At 42.3% G+C, this 24,148-nt stretch overlaps 1 protein-coding gene across 7 annotated transcripts in view; it reads left to right on the top strand.

The window, feature by feature from the left end:
- Nucleotides 1-24,148, top strand: part of fanci (FA complementation group I) — an 87,445-nt gene that overhangs the window by 43,507 nt on the left and 19,790 nt on the right. For all 7 annotated transcript variants that reach the window (XR_015753797.1, XM_087981295.1, XM_087981298.1 and 4 more), the window contains exons 24-31: nucleotides 1,840-2,004; nucleotides 3,997-4,176; nucleotides 4,633-4,799; nucleotides 6,956-7,035; nucleotides 7,212-7,328; nucleotides 15,598-15,649; nucleotides 16,170-16,297; nucleotides 23,855-23,923. Coding sequence is in view for 6 of the 7 variants with exons in the window: in XM_087981295.1 (XP_087837421.1) it covers nucleotides 1,840-2,004; nucleotides 3,997-4,176; nucleotides 4,633-4,799; nucleotides 6,956-7,035; nucleotides 7,212-7,328; nucleotides 15,598-15,649; nucleotides 16,170-16,297; nucleotides 23,855-23,923 (958 nt within the window). In the remaining variant the exon portion in view is untranslated. The remainder of the gene's footprint in view (nucleotides 1-1,839; nucleotides 2,005-3,996; nucleotides 4,177-4,632; nucleotides 4,800-6,955; nucleotides 7,036-7,211; nucleotides 7,329-15,597; nucleotides 15,650-16,169; nucleotides 16,298-23,854; nucleotides 23,924-24,148) is intronic.

The following is a 24,148-nucleotide window of genomic DNA, read 5'->3' as shown; positions in this document are numbered from 1 at the left end:
TAGACTAGAGTGGTGCTGGAAAAGCACAGCAGGTCAGTCAGCATCCGAGGAGAAGGAAAATCGACCTTTCGTGCAAAAGCCCTTTCTCAGGAATAGGGTGCCTGCAAAGTGGAAAGATAAATGAGAGCTCTCCACTCTGCAGGCACCCTGCCTCTATTCCTGATGAAGAGCTTTTGTCCAAAGCATTGATTTCTCCTTCTCCTCAGATGCTGCCTGACTTGCTGTGCTTTTCTAGCACCACTCTGATCTAGACTCTGCTTCCACATGGTAGGTATTCTCTTGGGGAGCAGCACGGTGGCTGAGTGGTTAGCACTGCTGCCTCACAGCGCCAGGGGCCCGGGTTCAATTCCTGCCTCTGACGACTGTCTGTGTGGAGCTTGCACATTCTCCAGGTGTTTTCTCCCGGTACTCCGGTTTCCTCCCGCAGTTCAAAGATGTGCAAGTTAGGTGAATTGGCCATGTTAAGTTGCCCATAGTGTTAGTCAGGGATAAATGTAGGCCGGTGGAGTCTGGGCGGGTTGCTCTTCAGAGAGTCGGCGTAGACTTGATTGGCCTTACTGAAGTCCAGATAGATCACATCCACTGCTCTGTCCTCATCAATCGTCTTTGTTACTTCTTCAAAAAGCTCAATCATGTTTGTGAGACGTGATTTCCCACGCACAAAGCCATGTTAACTATCCCTAATCAGTCCTTGCCATTCCAAATACAGGATTCCCTCCAAGAACTTGCCCACCACTGATGTTCGGCTCACTGGTCTATAATTCCTTGACTTGTCCTTACCGCCCTTAAACAGTGGCACCATGTTAGCCAACCTCCAGTCTTCCGGCACCTCACCTGTTACTATCAATGATACAAAAATCTCAGCAAGGGGCCCGGCAGTCACTTCCCCAGCTTCCCACAGAGTTCTAGGGTACACCTAATCAGGTCCTGGGGATTTATCCACTTTTCTGCATTTCAAGACATCCAGTACATCCTCGTCTGAAATATGGGCATTTTTCAAGATGTCACCATATATTTCCCTATATTCTATATCTTCTGTATCCTTTTCCACAGGAAACACTGATGCAAAATACTCGTTTAGTATCTCCCCCATCTCCTGCGGCTCTACATAAAGGCCGCCTTGCTGATCTTATGGCCACAGTGGCCCAGCAGTTAGCACTGCTGCCTCACAGCGCCAGGGACAATTCCCGCCTCGGGTGACTATGTGGAGTTTGCACCTTCTCCCCGTGTCTGCGTGGGTTTCCCCCGGGTGCTCCGGTTTCCTCCCACAATCCAAAGATGTGCAGGTCAGGTGAATTGGCCATGCTAAATTGCCCATTGTGTTAGGTGCATCATTCGGGGGAATGGGTCTGGGTGGGTTACCCTTCGGAGGGTCGGTGTGGACTTGTTGGGCCGAAGGGCATGTCTCCATACTGTAAGAAATCTAATCTTTGAGGGGCCCTAATTTCTACTTGGGGAAAGGATTACAGGAAAATTTAAATGGAATTGAGATCCTCCTTATTAAAATGTGGCATTATGATTCTGCAGTATGGTAGTTGGTTGATTTCTCTATGTTTATCTTATACACTGGCTCAGGCAGTTCTACAGTTGCACACTTTAACAATTGATTCATATCTGTTTACACCAACTATACTTTACAGTAAAATTGCAGAGGAGCAAACTTTTAGCATGTCTGACAAGGAAGAATATTTCTTCTTTCTGTGTTGTCTGAGTAAATGTTTAAAGCTTTATTGTCTCCCAAACCTCTTGTATAATCCCTTCTTGGGTATTTTAAATTGTTTAACTCGTAAATTATGTTTAATATGGGAAAAGATTGAAATTATTTCCATCTTTTTGTAGCCTGAATCAATTTGAAAACATCATAAGCCTTTTCAACCGTTACCACAAGCTTTCAGACCTATTGAAAGAGAAATCTGGGAAAGGCAAGTCACCCTCATCAAATAAAACTGCCAGGAGTCTTCTCAGCTTCAGTTTTGTCTCCTGCTTACTGACTGCACTTTTCAGGTATTAAAGACTTGCCTGCTGATTTGAACCCTACCATTAGAAGTATCTTGGTGTGCTTCACAAATGTAGCTTTTTAAAATTTATTCATGGCATTTGGTTGTGATTGGCAAGGTCAACATTTATTGCACATACTATTTGGTCAGGCAGCAGTTAAGAGCCCACTACGCTGTTGTGGGTCTGGTGTCACATGTAAGTCAAACCAGATAAGGTGAGCAAAGTTCCTTCCCTAAAAGACATTAAGGAACCAGCTGAGTTTTATTTATGACAGTCGAAGTGGTCGCCTTTAGGAGCTTTTTTATATCCCAAGTTTTTAATTGAATTCAAGTTTTACTATTTGCCGTGGTGGCATTTCCACCCATGTCCTCGGAATAATAGTCTGGCATTCTGGATTATGGTCCAGTGCTATCATCACCGTATCACCGCCTCCCCAAATTTTTAAAGTGAATTGTCTGTTACGTAGTTTAACAGGTAAGACTACCAGAAAATACACAAATTTCATGGTTTTTTTTTTAGAAGGAGCAAATTATAAGCACTTTTGTTGAGTTCTTCCTTCTCTGTTTTTAGTGCAAGTAAGAAGCATCTCCACTTTTTTAAAATTTGATACAGCATTAATGGTGTTAGTTGTTGATGCAATTAAGTGAACTTGCCATTGACTACTAAATTTAGAAGTTATTTTGATGCTGCTACTGGCTTTGTGAAACCTGAATATTTGGAACTGATGCAGTGGTGTCCATAAACGTAGTCTATGTGTGCTTTGAAAAAAATCTCAATTATGTTACTTTTGATTGAAAGGCAAATCTTAATCAATATACTGGTGTAGAAATTCTGACGCTGAAGAATAATTTGGGGGGAAGAAAAGGAAAGTTGGAAATCTGAAAACATTGAAGATGCATATCAGGTTCATTAGCATTTCAGAAGAAGAAAATATAATGGGAGAGCTCAATCTGAAAATGTGTCTTTCTTTTGGATGCTATTCAATCTGTACATGTCCACCATTTTTATTCATATTACTGCAAATACATCTGTATCATTTTTTTTAACTCCCATTTTGTTAAAATCCTACAAGTCACGATTTTGTTGCCTATATTTAGAAAATGTGAAGATGCCTCTGAGTGCAGCTTACTGTATTTGATATGAAAAGGCTTTTATCTCCAAATATTTCACTGATGTCCCAGCTCCCTGGTTCTTGTGCTAGCAGGACAATTTTCTTTTCAATTGAAATATGTCATTCACTTCTTTAGAAAAATAGTTATTAAAGCTATTGTTTCTCTCAGCAAGTTGCTGAAAGGAAAGGATAATCTGTGTGTACACAGCAACTTGACTCTCTCTCATTGCAATTTATAAATTTGAAGAGCTGTAAGTATTCCAGGTTGTTCCAATCAGCTTCCTTTCATGTCCCAAAGGCTGTGGCCTTTGTCGGGATTTACGTGTGCGTTAGCCCTCTTGAACTTTGCTTAAATGACCATTTGTATTTTGTGAGCTGAGGTAGTAAGACTGCTCATCAATGGAGGGGTTACAGACAGATCCTATATTTGATTGGCATCATGTGTTCAGTTTCCAGCTTTCACTGTTTACAGGTGGTGATCAGAAAGAGGAATCTGGGCTAACTATACTTTCTCGGTGTACTACTCAAAGGTGTGAAGGTCATTTGTAGCATTGCAAGGGTCTGTAAGGATAGTGCTGGAGCATCAGAAATTAATCTGTTTTTGTTTTTCATCTCAAAACTTCTTTCGGTGTTTATGATATCTACCAATCTTTGACAAAAGTCTGCAAAATTGGTACAGGGTTTATTTAATCAGCCCCACAACTATGTTTCATCTTTCAGATAGATAATGGCTGATCTGTGTGTCAACTCCAAGAACCTGTCTTTGCCACAAATCCTTTGATACTTCTGTCTTTAAAATCTATGAATGTCGGTCATAAAAGTTTGAATTGACAAAATGTGTTATAACTTTCTAAAAGAAGTGATTACCTATTCCTCACTTCTTCAAGGGATAATGCTCAGAGCCATGAAGAGAGTTTGTCTGTGCTGCGTTCAAGTAATGAATTTATGCGTTATGCAGTAAGTGTGGCCTTGCAGAAAATACAACAACTTGAGGAGACAGGGCAGACAGATGGACCAGATGGCCAAAATGCTGAGAAAATATTCAAGTATCTATGTGAGATCACTCGGTAAGACAACATATTCGTACATTTACAAAAACATATCACATCATAATGTATTAAGTATTTCAAAATATTAGAATTATCTTGTCAAAATTCTTTAATTTCTACCAGTGTTAAAGACAGGAAAAGCAATGGATATTATAAGTCTCAAATAAAAACAGAGAATCCAGCAAGCGCACAGCAGTTCAGCTAACATTTGGAAGGGAAAAGAGGTTTTGCTGCGGTAGATTCCATTTGAGGATTGCACCTAAAATGTACTTATTTTTCTCTCCTAAATGCTGCTAGGCATGTTATGTAATTCTTGCACTTTCTGATCTTATTGAGAATTAAATATACTTTTCGATTGTCTACTAGGTAATCGATTCTATAAATTCATAGCTGATACAAGCAAATTAAAAAATTTTGTTTGTTGAGTTCTAAAGCGATTCGTATCATCGCCAACATCTATTTGTTGTTTTCCAGTGTTCTGCTGTGGAGATACACTTCGATCCCATCAGCAGTGGAGGAATCTGGAAAGAAAGAGAAAGGAAGGACTATTTCGTTACTGTGTCTGGAGGGATTACTACGCATATTTAACATGGTGCAGCACAGATATCAGAACAAGATCTCACAGTTCTTCAGTGCAGTAGGTTAGTTGGCATGATTTAAATTGCTTGACATGTGAGGAGAATATCATAGGTTGCACATGGATTACAGCTTTCAAATATTGAGTGAGACTGATTGAATCACCCAAATTAGAATGTCATGAGCCTTCAACATCCAGTCAGGTTCTTTTAATGTTGTATCCCAGTGGAATATGCTTAATATTTCATTTATGAAATGGCTCATTAATGTTAAAATGTCTGAAACATCAGCATTCAGCTTTGATTAATTCAAAAGTGTTGTATTTTTCACTTGGTTCAATTGAAAATGGTCTCTCCTCTGTACTAGAAACTTATACATCTACACTATATTCGATCATATAATCTAAATAACACTTCTGTGTAATACTGTGTTTTAGATAAAATGTTAAATCAAAACACTGTTAACACAGCAGATAGTCAGGAACATTCCATGGCTGCATTAAAAAGAAAGAAGATCAGGGAATTGTCTTGATCAGTTTCGTCCCTCAACCAACACTTAACACTATCGAAAATGCTCAACAGATTATTAATCTAATTGCTGTTTTTGGCATCTTGTTCACAGAATGGCTATAGTGACAGCATTTCAGAATAATTTGTTAGGTTAATACCTTGCGAAATTTGATTCATACAAGATTCTGCATAAGTGTGAGTTCGTTCTTTTTGTCGAGCTCTCCTGACTTCTTTTAAAGTTGTAAATACACTGTAGTTGTTTACTGTGATTCCATAGAAGTGCTTGTAAATGTGTAATGTTTTCCTGTTCCTAAATTACCTGTTTGGTGGCCTATTTTTACCAATTTCATCGGGCTGTGTGTCCCATTAAATAAACCTATAAAATACTGAGAGGCCTGGATAGAATAGATGTGAAAAAGATGTTTCCACTAGTAGGAGAGACTCAGACCTGACAGTATAGCATCAGGTAAAGGGGCAACTCTTTAGAGCTGGGGTGAGGAGAAATTTCTTCAGCGACGGTGGTGAATCAACAGAACACATTGCCGCAGAGGCTGTGGAGGCTAAAACATTGAGTGTCTTTCAGTCAGAGATGGATAGGTTCTTGATAAGTAAGGGGAGAAGGCAGCAGAATGGGATTGAGAACCATATTGGCCATGCTTGAATGGTGGAGCAGGCTTGATGGGCTGAATTGCTTAATTCTCCTCCTATATCTTTTGGTTATGAACTAAAACTTGGTTATGTGAGAAAGGAAACTTCACTTTGAATTCTGGTCAAAAGTGCCAGTTACGGCTGTCGGAAACACTTCCATACTATTCTCAATTCGGTAATTGTTGAGTATATAATTTCAATAACCCAGAAATAGCACAAATATGAATTTCATAGTCTGTGTATTTGAGCCACTTCAAAAATTAGACCATGAACAAAATTGCTGAAAAAACATCTGCCTCATTTTATTCAATTTTGTTGTTGATTGCTAATCTTTAACAGTCCCATTTGAAATGCCTTTCATGCACATAAAGCTTTGTGATTTCTAATATGTAAGAACATTGGAACAATTGTGTTGGTTTGATATATTTTTCCTTTCCTTCTCTTCTCACACTGAACCCTAAAATTCTGGCCACTGATGTGAAAGGAAACACTGATTTTAAGCCACTATCCAGAACAAGTTGATATTTGCCTTTACTACTTCTTGCAGTATCCTTTCTTCTCTCCGGGAAGAAAGAAAATTGGAGCTCGTTTTGTATAAACTAAGGTTGGATAATTAGAAATGGTGTGGGATATGAGCAGGAATTTAAAAAAAAAAAACAGAAGAAGCAAGGATGGGGTCCAAATACCAATAGGTACAAGACTAAATTGAATCTCCCTTTTAATGAACAAGAATGCAGTGCTGGGGTGGGGGGGGCGGGGGTTCTTCTGTGCTTGAGACTGAAGCATGCTATTGGAACAATGTGGAGGGAACTGTCCTGCAGTCAACCTACTTGATCGAAGAGAGATGAATAGTTTTACTTTTTATCCAACCTGAACCCTACTTCTCCTGGGAGATTTGGGGGAATCATTGTTACTTTGCAGCTTACCAAAACTAACTGATCTGTGAGTACTTGATGCATCCATCAGATTCTTTGAAGACTGTCGAATATGGAAAGGTGCCTGTGGAAATGCTAACTCTTCAGAAGAGAAAAATGGTGGTAAATATTTGTGTGTTATATTTTTAGATGTGGTGAGTGATGGTGAAGGAGAACAGGAGGACATCAATGTTACAGAGAAAGCAGCCTTCCACATCAGACAGTTCCAGGTAAGTTTCTTATGCTTGGTACTGCTTTTAAAACAGAGCTGATGGTCTTTCACTATCATTAACTGAATGCCTGCAGCAGTCTACAAGAAATATGTTTTATGTTTCTGATTATGTGCATGCAGTACTCCTCTATTGTTCACATTAAGAGATGTTTGTTCTGATCCATTTGCTGTCAGAGATCCCTTATGACACAACTGAGTGGGGATGAAGAAGATTTTAACAGCAAGGAAGCACAGCTTTTAGTGAGCATACTGTCAACACTCTCTCGGCTATTAGAACCCACATCTGAACAAGTACGTAAACATTAACCTGACAGCTTTTTCTACTTTTTCACCAGTATAATGCAATGAGTGAAAGTCACAAAAAAAGTTCTAGTTTTTTTTAATTGTTCTAAGAGATGTTACTACAAAGGAATGGAACATAGTTCTCGTTCCAAGAGTCCAGCAGCTGCAGGAAGAATTAACTCCCAACGTTCTCATCACCAGCATCAAAAGAATGATCACTCCTGCAAACATGTAATGCTTTTCCATCTCCCACAGCAGCTAGCTTAATATATGCTCTGTAATTTTGTTCTGTTAAGGGCAGGTGGTGATTAAGAACAGTTTGTGCTGCGGTTCCAAACCTATGAGAGCACCGAGATTGCTCCAAAAACATTTTTTTTGAGATATGTAGCAGATGAAGAGGTTTCCCTCTTATCACTCTGAATTTGAACTCTTTGTGCCAGTGATGAATGATCACAGCTTAATCTAGTGAGATAAACTATGTTTTACATATTTTCCAGAAGTTGCAATCATTACGTGTTCTGCAGAAAAGGTCCTATGCAGATAAAGAAAATCAAAGAGTTTTGTTTGTGCATGAGAGTATCAGTTAGCTCAGTTAACTGGACAGCTGATTTGTGATGCCGAAAGATGCCAGTAGCATGGCTTCAATTCCCACTTCAACTGAGATTACTATGACAGACTGTCCTCTCATCCTTTCCCTTTGCCTGAGGTGGGATGACTCTTAGGTTAAACCATCACCTGTCTAAGAGAGAGCAGTCCTATGGTCTGGTCAGACTTTATATAGAACCAATAAAGATTGGTAAACTCTTGAGTCATAATGTTCAACTTGTGTGCAGCCTTTATTATCTATTAAGTAATAAGTAAAACATGTAAAATCAGCATCTGCTACTCACTTTATTAAAAAATAACCGATTATTTAATACAAACCACTTTACTTCAAGCTTGGTGTTCTAGGCACATCAGAAGGGGAAAGTGTAATTTGAAACTGAGAGGAAAGAAAAACTCCTTGTCTGTTTGGAAGATGTCTTTATGTCCTGCATTCTTATAGGTTTCTAGAATTATCACACTGCCTACAGCTCAGAAGACTGAGAACTGAATCTTGTGCTTTTTTTGGCTAAGTGTCAGTTTTGTTGAGTTTCCTGGAGGGTTTCTTTCTTTGAGGCCTGGAAAGTTCTCTCGCTGCATCTTACCAAACCTATCCCACCCCTATAGCATCCAATTCAAGCTCCATTTTACCACTCACTATAGCTGGCGCTATTCACTAATGCTGGGAAATCCCAGGATAGCCTGACAGCCCTGTTTGCAGAGCTATTTTTAAAAAGTCATTGTGTACCCACACAAGCACTGTTAGCCTGGAGTTGTCCTGCAGTGCAGAGAAGGGAAAATTGAGGCCCCACTTTGTGGACAGGGATATGGAGGTCCTGGTGGATATGGTCGTGCAGAGGCAGACAGGTAGATGATGTCACGACATGTGACCATGGCAGCCTAGTCTAAGGTAGCAACTAAAGTCAGTGCAATTTAGCCACCTAGAACTATATACAGCAAAACAGGAAAGAGATTGATGACCTTTTCTATTCTGCCAACTAAGAATTACCATCTTCTTTTCAATATCTCACAGTCACTCAATCTCTGCTACTCAACTCATCTCCCATCAAGGCTCGTGCTCTATCACTCGCTATTGCCTGCAACATTTTCCCTCAGTCATTGTCACTCACCCCATCTGCCGACATCACTAACTCCACATGCCCTTTGCGCTGCCTCCTCACTTGCTTGGGACACTTTACACATGCATCAAAAGTAACAGCTGTGCCACGCTTTCATCTACCTTGTACCTGTGTCTTTTTATTTCATTCCAGGAGGACAAAAGCCCACAGTAGGACAGAAAGAGTAAAGGCATGCAGTGGGCAGTCGATATTTGGCTCTCCAACACTTATGATGAAAAACTCTGATTCTGACTATCCCGATCAGCTGACTGACTGTGTCCAAGCCCCTGAGCTGGTGTCAGAGGCTTTTCTTGACTTGCTGCACTGGGATCCCCTGATTGAGGATTATTTCCCTAACTTGGCTGAAGCCTGCTGACAAACCTGACAATTTCCTGAATTCCCACAGTGCCTTCCTTCAGTCTCATTTCCCAATCTATTTTCAACAAGTTATCTCTCATATGTTGTGGTTCTGTTCGCCAAGCTGGGAATTTGTGTTGCAGACATTTTGTCCCCTGTCTAGGTGACATCGTCAGTGCTTGGGAGCCTCCTGTGAAGCGCTTCTGTGATCTTTCCTCCGGCATTTGTAGTGGTTTGAATCTGCCACTTCCGGTTGTCAGTTCCAGCTGTCTGTTGCAGTGGTCGGTATATTGGGTCCAGATCGATGTGCTTATTGATTGAATCTGTTCAATCAATTAGCACATCGATCTGGACCGAATATACCGACCACTGCAACGGACAGCTAGAACTGACAACCGGAAGTGGCAGATTCAAACCACTACAAATGCCGGAGGAAAGATCACAGAAGCGCTTCACAGGAGGCTCCCAAGCACTGACGATGTCACCTAGACAGGGGATGAAACGTCTGCAACACAAATTCCCAGCTCGGTGAACAGAACCACAACAACGAGCACCCGAGCTACAAATCTTCTCACAAACTTTGATTATCTCTCATATACCCACAACTGGCTTGACCTTGTAAGTCAAAGCAGGGATGCTGTGAGCAATTGGTATTCTCAAAGTAAATGAACACCAAGAGAATAAGTGGACAGCCTGGAAATGCAGTCGACTCAGTTCAAATGCTGGGTGCATGTCCCAGACCACAAAATGTCCTTGCTGCAACATTACAATGATAATTGTCATTGCAGCAAAAGGTGCAGCACTGAAGTGCAAAAGTATGTTGAAAGTGTGCCGTAAGGGTTCTTAGAAGCTGATACTTGTCATGTACCAGTGTTCATTGGTGTGACGTGCATTTGGCTGATGCCGATGTATCATGATATGATGCAGAGCTGGGCTGAGGAGTGGCAGATGGAGTTCAACCCTATCAAGTGTGAGGTTGTCCATTTTGGAAGGACAAATAAGGATGTGAAATACAGGGTTAACGATAGGTTTCTTAGTAAGGTGGAGGAGCAGAGGGATCTTGGGGTCTGTGTTCATAGATCTTTGAAAGTTGCCACTCAGGTGGATAGAGCTTGTAAGAAGGCCTATGGTGTATTAGCATTCATTAGCAGAGGGATTGAATTCAAGAGTTGTGAGGTGATGTTGCAGCTGTATAGGACCTTTGTAAGGCCACATTTGGAGTACTGTGTGCAGATCTGGTCGCCTTATTTTAGGAAAGATGTGGAAGCTTTGGAGAGGGTGCAGAGGAGATTTACCAGGATGTTGCCTGGAATGGAGAATAGGTCGTACGAGGATAGGGATCAGTGGTGCTGGAAGAGCACAGCAATTCAGGCAGCATCCGAGGACAGGCAAAATCGACGTTTCGGGCAAAAGCCCTTCATCAGGAATAAAGGCAGAGAGCCTGAAGCGTGGAGAGATAAGCTAGAGGAGGGTGGGGGTGGGGAGAGAGTAGCATAGAGTACAATAGGTCAGTGGGGAAGGAGATGAAGGTGATAGGTCAGGGAGGAGAGGGTGGAGTGGATAGGTGGAAAAGGAGCTGGTCAGGTCGGACAAGTCCGGACAGGTCAGGGGATCGAGTTGCTGGAGGTTAGAAGCTAGGATGAGGTGGGGGAAGGGGAAATGAGGAAACTGTTGAAATCCACATTGATGCCCTGGGGTTGAAGTGTTCCGAGGCGGAAGATGAGGCGTTCTTCCTCCAGGCGTCTGGTGGTGAGGGAGCGGCGGTGGAGGAGGCCCAGCACCTCCATATCCTCGGCAGAGAGGGAGGGGGAGTTGAAATGTTGAGCCACTGGGCGATTTGGTTGATTGGTGCGGGTGTCTCGGAGATGTTCCCTAAAGCGCTCTGCTAGGAGGCGCCCAGTCTCCCCAATGTAGAGGAGACCGCATCGGGAGCAACGGATACAATAGATGATATTAGTGGATGTGCAGGTAAAACTTTGATGGATGTGGAAAGCTCCTTTGGGGCCTTGGATAGAGGTGAGGGAGGAGGTGTGGGCGCAGGTTTTACAGTTCCTGCGGTGGCAGGGGAAAGTGCCAGGATGGGAGGGTGGGTCGTAGGGGGGCGTGGACCTGACCAGGTGGTCACGGAGGGAACGGTCTTTGCGGAAGGCGGAGAGGGGTGGGGAGGGAAATATATCCCTGGTGGTGGGGTCTGTTTGGAGGTGGCGGAAATGTCGGCGGATGATTTGGTTTATGCGAAGGTTGGTAGGGTGGAAGGTGAGCACCAGGGGCGTTCTGTCCTTGTTGCGGTTGGAGGGGTTGGGTCTGAGGGTGGAGGTGCGGGATGTGGATGAGATGCGTTGGAGGGCATCTTTAACCACGTGGGAAGGGAAATTGCGGTCTCTAAAGAAGGAGGCCATCTGGTGTGTTCTATGGTGGAACCGCTCCTCCTGGGAGCAGATATGGCGGAGGCGGAGGAATTGGGAATACGGGATGGCATTTTTGCAAGAGGTAGGGTGGGAAGAGGTGTAATCCAGGTAGCTGTGGGAGTCGGTGGGTTTGTAGAAGATGTCAGTATCAAGTCGGTCGTCACTGATGGAGATGGAGAGGTCCAGGAAGGGGAGGGAGGTGTCAGAGATGGTCCAGGTAAATTTAAGGTCAGAGTGGAATGTGTTGGTGAAGTTGATGCCTCCGCCGTACATCCCGTATTCCCAATTCCTCCGCCTCCGCCGTACATCCCATATTCCCAATTCCTCCGCCTCTGCCGTATCTGCTCCCAGGAGGAGCGGTTCCACCATAGAACACACCAGATGGCCTCCTTCTTTAGAGACCGCAATTTCCCTTCCCACGTGGTTAAAGATGCCCTCCAACGCATCTCATCCACATCCCGCACCTCCACCCTCAGACCCAACCCCTCCAACCGCAACAAGGACAGAACGCCCCTGGTGCTCACCTTCCACCCTACCAACCTTCGCATAAACCAAATCATCCGCCGACATTTCCGCCACCTCCAAACAGACCCCACCACCAGGGATATATTTCCCTCCCCACCCCTCTCCGCCTTCCGCAAAGACCGTTCCCTCCGTGACTACCTGGTCAGGTCCACGCCCCCCTACGACCCACCCTCCCATCCTGGCACTTTCCCCTGCCACCGCAGGAACTGTAAAACCTGCGCCCACACCTCCTCCCTCACCTCCTCCCTCACCTCTATCCAAGGCCCCAAAGGAGCTTTCCACATCCATCAAAGTTTTACCTGCACATCCACTAATATCATCTATTGTATCCGTTGCTCCCGATGCGGTCTCCTCTACATTGGGGAGACTGGGCGCCTCCTAGCAGAGCGCTTTAGGGAACATCTCCGAGACACCCGCACCAATCAACCAAATCGCCCAGTGGCTCAACATTTCAACTCCCCCTCTCACTCTGCCGAGGATATGGAGGTGCTGGGCCTCCTCCACCGCCGCTCCCTCACCACCAGACGCCTGGAGGAAGAACGCCTCATCTTCCGCCTCGGAACACTTCAACCCCAGGGCATCAATGTGGATTTCAACAGTTTCCTCATTTCCCCTTCCCCCACCTCATCCTAGCTTCTAACCTCCAGCAACTCGATCCCCTGACCTATCCGGACTTGTCCGACCTGCCCAGCTCCTTTTCCACCTATCCACTCCACCCTCTCCTCCCTGACCTATCACCTTCATCTCCTTCCCCACTGACCTATTGTACTCTATGCTACTCTCTCCCCACCCCCACCCTCCTCTAGCTTATCTCTCCACGCTTCAGGCTCTCTGCCTTTATTCCTGATGAAGGGCTTTTGCCCGAAACGTCGATTTTGCCTGTCCTTGGATGCTGCCTGAATTGCTGTGCTCTTCCAGCACCACTGATCCAGAATCTGGTTTCCAGCATCTGCAGTCATTGTTTTTACCTCGTACGAGGATAGGTTGAGAGTGCTAGGCCTTTTCTCATTGGAACAGCGAAGGATGAGGGGTGACTTGATAGAGGTTTATAAGATGATCAGGGGAATAGATAGAATAGACAGTCAGAGACTTTTTCCCCGGGTACAACAGAGTGTTACAAGGGGATATAAATTTAATGTGAAGGGTGGAAGGTATAGGGGGGATGTCAGGGTTCTTTACCCAGAGAGTAGTGGGGGCATGGAATGCGCTGCCTGTGGGAGTGGCAGAATCAGAATCATTGGTGACCTTTAAGCGGCAATTGGATAGGTACATGGATAGGTGCTTAAGCTAGGACAAATGTTCGGCACAACATCGTGGGCCGAAGGGCCTGTTCTGTGCTGTATTTTTCTATGTTCTATGCTTTGAGATAGAGTCCTGGAGTCATGCAGCATGGAAACAGATCCTTTGGTCTAAGTAGTCCATGCCAATCAAGTGTCCCAAACTAAAACTAGTCCCACTTGTCCACGTTTGATTCACATCCCTCTAAACATTTCCTATTCATGTACCTGTCAAATCTCTTTGAAATGTTGTAACTGGATCTGCATCAACCACTTCTTCTGGCAATTCATTCCACATTCGCACAACACGTGTGAAAAAGTTGCCGCTTAGGTCCCTTTTAAATCTTTCTCCTCTCACCTTAAAAATATGTCCCCTGCTTTTGAACACCCCCACTCAAGGGAAAGAACCTTTGCTATTCACCTTATCTATGTCCTTCATGATTTTATAAACGTTTATAAGGTCACTCCTCAATCTTTTACTCTCTAGTGGAAAATCTCTCAGCCTGTCCTTATAACTCAAACATTCCAGTTCCAGCAACATCCTTGTAAATCTTTTCTGAAATCTCTCCAACTTAATAATATCCTCCCTAAAACAGGGTGACCAGAACTGTGCAGTACTCCAAAGTGACCTCACCAGCGTCCTCTACAACCTCAACGACCTCTACAACTCAGTACTCAGTGGTCTGAGCAATGAAGGCAAGTGTGCTAAATGCCTTCTTAATCATCCTATCTACTTGTGACGCAACTTTCAAAGAACTATATACCTGATCCCCTAGATCTCTCTGTTTGACAATACTGCCCGGGGGCCAACCACTGTAAAAGTCTTGCCCTTGTTCGTTTTACCAAAATGCAATTTCTTGCATTTATCTGCCACTCCTCAGCCTGTTGTTCAATTGATCAAGATCCCTTTGTAATCTCAGATAACCTTCAGTATCAACTATACCACCATTTTTTCTGTCATCTGCAGATTTACTAACCATGCCTCCTAAGTTTTCATCCAAATCATTAATATAAATGACAAACAAAAGTGGACCCAGCACTGATCGCTGTGAAACACTGCTGTCCATAGGCCTCCAGTCTGAAAAAACCCTCCATCACCACCTTCTGTCTCCTACCATCAAGCCAATTTTGTATTGAATTGGCAATGTTACTGTCTGGTATCCAACATGGAGAACCTTTGGAGCAAATGGTGAGTTGGAGTTGCTAGGAACCTGACTTCTATATCGAGATCCATCAACATCTAATTTGCTTGCAGTGGATAGTAGGATAGAAAGCTGCACGTTAATAACATGAGATTTGCAGTTAGTAAGATTAGAAAGTTAGCAAGCACTAAACCTTATTGAAAGGAAGTTCTCTGCAAACCAAGCAGGAATTTTGTCTCAACGTCAAAACTTAATTTAAAATGCAGTGAGTTGCTCCCAATGTTGTGAAAGCCTTCTCTGGACTCATCAAATTCTACCAGACCTCTCTTCATAGCCGATATTGTTCAGATTCCTGTAAGATTCAGTCCTGTTGATCACTTTGGTAATGTTTGATATGTTGTTAATCAGCAGAGAGTGTAATGTACTGTAGTTTTGAAACTTTCCCCTAAGCTGTCTTACTCTTTTGTGTAGAAAATTGCAGTGATATTGCTCCAGTAAAAAAAATATACAGTGAAGAAAGCAACTTGGGAAAGCAGACAGGTACTTAAGCAACATAGTCAGCATAATGACACAGTGAACAATTTCGCAAAAGTAGTCACGATAGAGATATTCTTGGAATAGGAGCACTGATTATATCCCTTTCTGTACACTAAATATGTTGCTATGACAATGTCAGTTTTCTTTGGCAGGCTGTTAGTTTTATCATATTGGTATTGAAAAGGTAAAAACAATTTTTTTATTTCAATTAAATGCTTTATTTGCAATTCAAAGTATATATTTCCTATCATAATTTGAGGTGAAACGTCAAGTGCTGATAAATCTGTGTATGATTTGATCTACCATTAAGCTGTTTTCTGTTTTGTTTGTAGTTTGGCCAAATGTTAACATGGACTGTAAAGATCTGCAAGGAAAATAATCTAGGTAAGGGCACTTCAGGCACAGACCTAAGATTCACAATATTTTGAGATGAAATTAAAAATGCTAGAAAAGAGAAATGGGCCCATCAGAATTCCAAAGGGAAAACATGTAATGTTTCAATTTTGATCTTGCAGCAGATCCCTAAGTGAACTTGTCAAAAATTACCCTAGGTATGTTGTCCATTAAATGTGCATCTTTAAAATTAGATTTACAAAGGCTTTTTCTGGCATTGGTAAAACAAAGGTAAAAGCAATTTATTAATAAGTTCAGAACATTTCAAGTTTGTGACTAATTAAGAGAACAATAATGGCGATGTTCTGTTAATCATTATTAGATGCATATTGGACTTGCAAGTATGTTATCTATAATGATTACAAAAGATACAGTCCCCAAAATTAGCCTCACATAAGACAAGTTATCAATTCTATTTCTAAAACTTTCTGCTGCCTTTAGATGTTTTTCTGATCACATCTTTTAGTGGATGTTGGTATAAAACTGTATGAACATGTCCTTGCCTCCACAGAAGATGTACATTTCTGTAAAGGGTTGATGAGTATGATGTTTAGTCTGCACGTGCTGCACAAAAGTCCAGTGGGTTTGCTGCAAGAGATGTCTCGAGATGTCCACTGTCGCCTAGGGGATATTGATCAGGTAAGACTCCTATGTGAAGAAGCATAGAACATAACAAAAGCATTTGCCCCAGTTGGGCTGTTCTTCATTCAGTGCAGTAAGTATAAGCAGTACTGTTTTGGCTTGATATGCTGTTGGAGTTTGCTGACTTTATATCATATCCAGTTGTATCTCTTTGAAATTGCTTATTCCATGGCCTTTACTATTAAGAACAGCCTGCTGGAAAGCAGAAAGGAAGCTTTCAGATTATAAAACCATTTGTAATGCATCCAGTAGTTTGGCTTATATTAAGATTTAATTCTGACATCAAACTGTTGGTGAGTTGTATCATAAATCTAGCAAATAAATAACCAAGTAATCTGTTGATTCAGAGAATGCAGTTGTATGAGAGCAATCTATGTTTTGCAACCCATCACTCTTAGTCCACAGCTTTTGATTAGATATGTGATTTTTAGTTTTGGGTTTTGCTGTCAGTGTTCTGTCTAGCTCCAAGACCTAACTTATTAATTGCCTTGCTGAAAATATGTTGCTGGAAAAGCACAGCAGGTCAGGCAGCATCCAAGGAGCAGGAGAATCGACGTTTCGGGCATAAGCCCTTCTTCAGGAATGAGGAAAGTGTGTCCAGCAGGCTAAGATAAAAGGTAGGGAGGAAGGACTTGGGGGAGGGGCGTTGGAAATGCGATAGGTGGAAGGAGGTCAAGGTGAGGGTGATAGGCCAGAGTGGGGGTGGGGGCGGAGAGGTCAGGAAGAAGATTGCAGGTTAGGAAGGCGGTGCTGAGTTTGAGGGATTTGACTGAGACAAGGTGGGGGGAGGGGAAATGAGGAAACGGGAGAAATCTGAGTTCATCCCTTGTGGTTGGAGGGTTCCTAGGCGGAAGATGAGGCGCTCTTCCTCCAACTGTCGTGTTGCTATGGTCTGGCGATGGAGGAGTCCAAGGACCTGCATGTTCTTGGTGGAGTGGGAGGGGGAGTTGAAGTGTTGAGCCACGGGGTGGTTGGGTTGGTTGGTCTGGGTGTCCCAGAGGTGTTCTCTGAAACGTTCCACAAGTAGGCGGCCTGTCTCCCCAATATAGAGGAGGCCACATCGGGTGCAGCGGATGCAATAAATGATGTGTGTGGAGGTGCAGGTGAATTTGTGGCGGATATGGAAGGATCCCTTGGGGCCTTGGAGGCATGTAAGGGGGGAGGTGTGGGCGCAAGTTTTGCATTTCTTGCAGTTGAAGGGGAAGGTGCCGGGAGTGGAGGTTGGGTTGGTGGGGGGTGTGGACCTGACGAGGGAGTCACGGAGGGAGTGGTCTTTTCGGAACGCTGATAGGGGAGAGGAGGGAAATATATCCCTGGTGGTGGGGTCTGTTTGGAGGTGGCGGAAATGATGGCGGATGATATGCTGTATATGGAGGTTGATGGGGTGGTAGCTGAGGACCAGTGGGGTTCTGTCCTGGTGGTGGTTGGAGGGGCGGGGCTCAAGGGCGGAGGAGCGGGAAGTGGAGGAGATGTGGTGGAAGGCATCGTCGATCACGTCTGGGGGGACATTGCGGTCTTTGAAGAAGGAGGCCATCTGGGTTGTACGGTATTGGAACTGGTCCTCCTGGGAGCAGATGCGGCGGAGACGAAGGAATTGCCTTGTTTGTTTTCATCAGGAACTTAGCAGTGGTACATCTGAGTTTCAGCTAAAAGACCACAGTAAAAGAGGCTGTCAATGAATGGAATCTAAGTATTAACTTCCTCTATTGCACTTCCTCTCAGGCAAATATGTTTTTGCTTAGATAAGGAGGCCAAACAGTGCAATATTCCAGCTACACTCTCACTCAGGCTCTATACAGCAGGAATCTTTATGTCTGTACTTTGTAAGTCTGCCACATCTGATCATAATTGGTGGGAAACAATTAAATAACTAACCAGAGGAGAAGGCTTCACAAAAATCCCCTTCACATCACTGCAAATACCAAACGGATTACTCATCTTGGCCTCTTTCTGAGGTCCCCTGTATCACAGATGTCAACCAATCAAGAAAGGCTTGAAAACATTAGGTACTGCAAAACTCCTGAAAATATTCCAACAGCATGGACAAAAGAATTGAACTCAAGGTAGGCTAGACATCAAGGCAACATTTGACCAAGTATGGCACCAAGGAGCCTGGACAAAACAAAAATCAATGGGGAGCAGGGAGAAAGCTCACCACTTGTTGAAGACATACCTAGCATAAAAGGAAATAGCCGTGGTTATTAGAGGTCAATCACCTCAATCTGAGGGCATCACTACAGAAGATCTTCAGGATCAATATTTTCTGATCAGCCTATTCAGAGATGTTATTACACACCTCTGAAGCAGCTAGGGCTTAAACCCAGGCCTCATGGCTAAGAGATAGGGACATTACCACTACACCGCAAGAGCCCAGAGATCCTCAGGATACTATGGCCCAGTGACTCAGTGGTTAGTACTGCTGCCTCACAGTATCAGGGACCTGGGCTCGATTTCAGCCTTGGGCAACTGTCTGTGTGGAGTTTGCACATTCTCCCTGTGTCTGCATGGGTTTCCTCCGGATGCTCTGGTTTTCTCCCATCTGCAGATTAGGTGAATTGACAATGCTAAATTGCCCATAGTGTTTAGGAATGTGTATGTTAGATGCATTAGTTGGGGCTAGATGTAGAGTGATGGGCTTGGGGATTGGACCTGGGTGGATTATTCTTCAGAGCATTGGTGTGGACGTGTTGGGCTAAATGGCCTGTTTCCACACTGTAGGAATTCTATGAATATTCAGTTACTTCATCAATGACCATCCTTCCATCATAAGGTCAGAAGTTTGCTGATGTTTGTTCAATACTGTTTGTAACTACTCATGATGAAGTAGCCTGTGTTCATATGGAATAGGGCCGGGACACAAGCTTGAGCTGTTAAATGATAGATCTGTGCCACATAAGTGGCAGGCAATGACCGTTTCCAACAATATTGAATCGATCCATCTCTTTCTGACATTCAATGATTTTGCCATTGTTGAATCCCCTTTTGTTAGCATCCTGGAGATTAACATTGATCAGAAACTTATCTAGACTGACCATATAAATATTGTAGCTGCAACAGAAGATCAGATGCTGGGAAAGTCTACAGTAAATAACTCACATCGCGATTCCTCAAAGACCTGTCCCCCATTTATAGAACACAAGTCAGGAATGTAATTGAATATTGTCTGCTTCTCAGGGTGAATGCAGTTTCAACAATACTCAAGAAGCTCAATACCATCGAGATCAAAGCAGCCTGCATTATTGACGTGTAATCCACCACCTTAAACATTTTCTCCTTTCACTACTGATGCACGGTGGCAGCAGTGTGCACTGCAGCAACTTGTCAACACTCCTTTGCACCTTCCAAATCCACAACCACTATCACCTAGAAGAACAGGGGTAATACAAAGTTAAAAATCACACAAAACCAGGTTATAGTCCAACAGGTTTATTTGGAGGCACTAGCTTTCGAAGTGCTGCTTCTTCATCATTATACTGTGGAGTATAATCCACAATGATATGATGAAGGAGCAGCGCTCCAAAAGCTAGTGCTTCCAAATAAACCTGTTGGACTTTAACCTGGTGTTGTGTGATTTTTAACTTTGTACACCCCTTTCCAACAGTGGCATCTCCGAGTCAGGGATAATACAGGTAGTTCTGGGATAACGCGCATTTCGGCAGTGCAATTTGGCTATAACATTGCTGAAGAATTAGGGAATGATATTTTGGAGAACGCTTAACGTTTAATTCCAGCAGGAATTGGTACGTGCTCTTCGTTCTGCACATGTGCCGATGTTCTTTCCGTTCTGCGCATGTGCTGATATTAACGAATGACAGCAGCTTTCTGTGTGAGATACTGTATAGAGAGCAGCTTTCTTACATTTTTTAAATGTACTATGTTAAGTTTACTTTTTGTTTTGTTAATAAATATGATTTCAACCTTCATTCAGGCTGTGCTATACTTTGCATTTGACTTCTGGTTGATTTTTGAGCAATCGTGAGTGATAAATCTTGCTGGTCTGCCCCTAACCCCGTTTTTCCAAAGGCCTCATCATTTCTATTAAGCGAGGTTTTGCTGGAATGCACCTACGGTGGTGTAGGAAAACTATCTGGAGATGCTCTTTTACTGCTATCCGCAGGTTCCTGTCCAAGCTACTCATCACCTTGACTTGATCTATTCCTTTAGGGTTGTTGTATCAAACTCCCTCCTACTGGCTCTGTGGGTGTACCAATGCCACATAGATTGTTGCAGTTCAGGAGTGTGGCTCACTGTTACCTTGTCAAGTGCAATTTAGGTTGGGCAACAAATGCAGACCAATAAGCAATGCCCACCTCTCATGAATGAATACATTTTTCAAACTGCACCAAAGCAATTTAAGCTTTTCGCAAGAAGTGTTTGGGGGAAAAAAATTTAGAACTGAAATTATTAAAGTTGATTTTTTTCTGAACAACTTGGCTTCTCTTGGAAATCATGTCTCACAAACTTGATTGAGTTTTTTGAAGAAGGAACAGAGAGGATTGATGAGGGCAGAGTGGTAGATGTGATCTATATGAACTTTAGTAAGGCATTCGACAAGGTTCCTCACGGGAGACTGATTAGCAAGGTTAGATCTCACGGAATACAGGGAGAACTAGCCATTTGGATACAGAACTGGCTCAAAGATAGAAGACAGAGGGTGGTGGTGGAGGGTTGTTTTTCAGACTTATAAAGGTATATAAAATTATGAGGGGCATGGCTAGGGTAAATAAGCAAAGTCTTTTCCCTGGGGTCGGGGAGTCCAGAACTAGAGGGCATAGGTTTAGGGTGAGAGGGGAAAGATATAAAAGAGACCTACAGGGCAACATTTTCACACAGAGAGTGGTACGTGTATGGAATGAACTGCCAGAGGAAGTGGTGGAGGCTGGTACAATTGCAACATTTAAGAGGCATTTGGATGGGTATATGAATAGGAAGGGTTTGGAGGATATGGGCCGGGTGTTGGCAGGTGGGACTAGATTGGGTTGGGATATCTGGTCGGCATGGACAGGTTGGACCGAAGGGTCTGTTTCCATGCTGTACATCTCTATGACTCTATAAGTTATAAGGTGATCTATGTGTGGCTAATGAAAGTGTGATTGTGCCTGCTGACCATAAGCTGTGTCACCTTAAAGCAAGAATGTACTGTGTTTTCAAAAAGCTACAAAAACTGTAGAGAAACCTACTTTCATCAAGAAAATTAGAACATTGGTGTTTGGATCGTAGATTTTCAAATTGTCAACATGAATCCAAGGTTTTATAATCTTCAGGTTTCTATCATTCACTTCAATTTACATGTGTCTGACTTTATTCACATATTGTTTCTACTGTGGTTTTTCTGCTGAATTAGAAGTCAGGTAATGAAAATGTTTATATCATGGAATCCAAAAATAAATAGTAATGCATTCTGCATACACATATACATATAAAGAAAAATCAAGGTAGAGATAAGATCATTAATGTGTGAACATGGTAAACTTACAGATAACAGCAAAATGGCAGAAATATTAAGTAATTCCTTAACCACAATTTACTAGGGAGATAACATTGTGGGCATGATATTAGAAGAGTTCAAAAAAAAGAAACTTTTTCAGATAGAATGAGGAGATTATAATAAAACTTGGAGAAGATGTAACTGCTTGGCTTGATGGATTGCATCTATGCATGTTAAGAGAGTTAGAGAAGAGAAAGCAGAATCCCGATTATGTCTATATATAGAAATTTAGTCATAAAGGGAATAATGCAATAGCAATAGTGGATTGTTAATGGTAGTCCTGTTTTTAGAAGGACGTTAGAATTACTATATACCAGTTAGTGTAACACCAATGATATGGAAAATAATGGAATCCTTAATCAAAAATAGAATAGAAAAAATATCCAGCAGCTGAAATATTATGATCAAGAACTATCAACACGATTTCAGAAAAAGATTGTGCCTAACCTTGTTGCATTCTTTGAACTAATAATTGAACAGATAAAGAGTCATGTAGTAGGTATATTTGGGTTTTCAAAAGCAGACAAGCAGCAGAATGGATACCAAGCTGCCCAAAAGACTAGAAAAACAATAGAGCTTAAGAAATTTACTCCGATTAGAAAAAGTGGAAGTGTTATTTCCATAAGATTTTTTGTTCAGGTAACTGTGACTTATTGTTTACACAAATGATTTGGGCTCTGAAATCAGAAGTACAGTTTCAAATTTCAAAATTTGCACACAACAATAAATTGTGGGTTAGAGTTAATACAGAGGAGGACTGTGACAAAATTAAAAAACGACATTAAAAGACAGCATGAGCTTGTGATTGGAAATTCATTCATAGGTGTGAAGTGGTACACTTTGTTAGGAAGAATAAGAAGGCCACAAGTTGTTTGGCAAAAAAGCGACTGAATGAATGCCAGAGGAGTAGCGGGATTTGGGCTAGAGTTATACAAAATGGTACAAGTAGTGATTCTGATTAATAAGGCTGCTTTTAAAAAAGAGCAAATGATGCCCAAACTTCTATGTCCAGTGGAATAGAATTGAAAAGCAGAGAACTTGTAAACATAAACAGTAGATTTAACCTGATTTGGAGGACTGAGTACTGGATAGTTTCGGACTTGCTTAATAAATATAAACACTGGCATGGACTAGGTGCTGGAATGATTTGTTCCAGTACTGCACATATTCTGTAATATACCCACTGTGTAATTTTTCCAAGAAGAGGAAATACATTCATGACCCTGAATGTTACCAAACAAATACCAATATTAATTCAGGCTCACGTGACAAATTTCTATCCATCATGCTATCGCTTGAAAACGACTAGAGACCAGCTGCTTATGGATTGTTTAACCAACTAGGTATGTACTTATTCAATAGTCTTTTTCATTTTCCATAAACAATGTGTTCTGATTTGAATTTAAAAGAGCCAAAGAACTGCAGATGTTGGAAATCAGAAATAAAACCAAAAATTGCTAGGGAAACGCAACAGATGTGGCAGCATCCATAGGGAGAAGGCAGAGTTAACATTGTGGGTCGAGTGAACATTTTTCAGAACAGGTTCTGTTTGATTTGAACATGTTTGTGTCTGATTATTGGAATTGAGGAGGAAAAAATGATGAATCCCATTTCCTCAAGGTCTTATGATACGATCTGAATCATTTAGTTCTGGGAGATATTTTAGAAATAAACAAATAGCCTTATCTATAGAAAATGCTATTTTGCAATCTGACCTGTTTCTTCCTCAGAAGTATAAATAGGTGTACTCTCGTGTCTTATCTGCGTATCTCATCTCCTGACAGCAGGTTCTGTCACTCTCCCCCAGAGGTCAATGAATTGAAATGATTTTCTAGATCGAATTTCTGATGAGAATGCTAGTGCATTTTGTGAACATGTTGTACGATTTTATTAGAAATATAAAACAGGAAATCTTCCTGTATCTGTTTATGGTGCTACCACACAATATGCAGAATACTGATCTCACCATATATTCTGCATTATTCACGCCTCACTGGTTCCTGTCCTATACTGGGTACTTTGTTGTTTACAGTGGAATAATCATTTTGCTTTCTTGCTTTCTGAAGGACATTGAAATAGAGGAGCAATCTCATTTTGCCATGGTGAACTCAAGGACTGCAGCTCCAACTGTGGTGGTAAGCACTTTGTACAAGGCCCTTAGAAAACTGACTCCACTTTTTGATGCAAACATTACTTGCAATTATGTAGAACTGTTTGCATGAACTAATGTCTGTTTAGGGTAATACAAGGGATCAAGAGAAAACTGAATGAAAAGTGAAGAAACGCGAGAGAGAGAGAGAGATGAAGAAGATGATTAAACAGACTTGTTGTACAGGTCTGCTTAAAGAGATAGCAAAATT

This window comes from Chiloscyllium plagiosum, unplaced genomic scaffold (genome assembly GCF_037043375.1).
Source record: "Chiloscyllium plagiosum isolate Xiang-an unplaced genomic scaffold, Cpla_swu_hap1 HiC_scaffold_39, whole genome shotgun sequence".
NCBI classification, from domain to species: domain Eukaryota; kingdom Metazoa; phylum Chordata; class Chondrichthyes; order Orectolobiformes; family Hemiscylliidae; genus Chiloscyllium; species Chiloscyllium plagiosum.
Note: the sequence above shows the minus strand (reverse complement) of the source record. Positions and strands in the feature narration are given on the sequence as shown.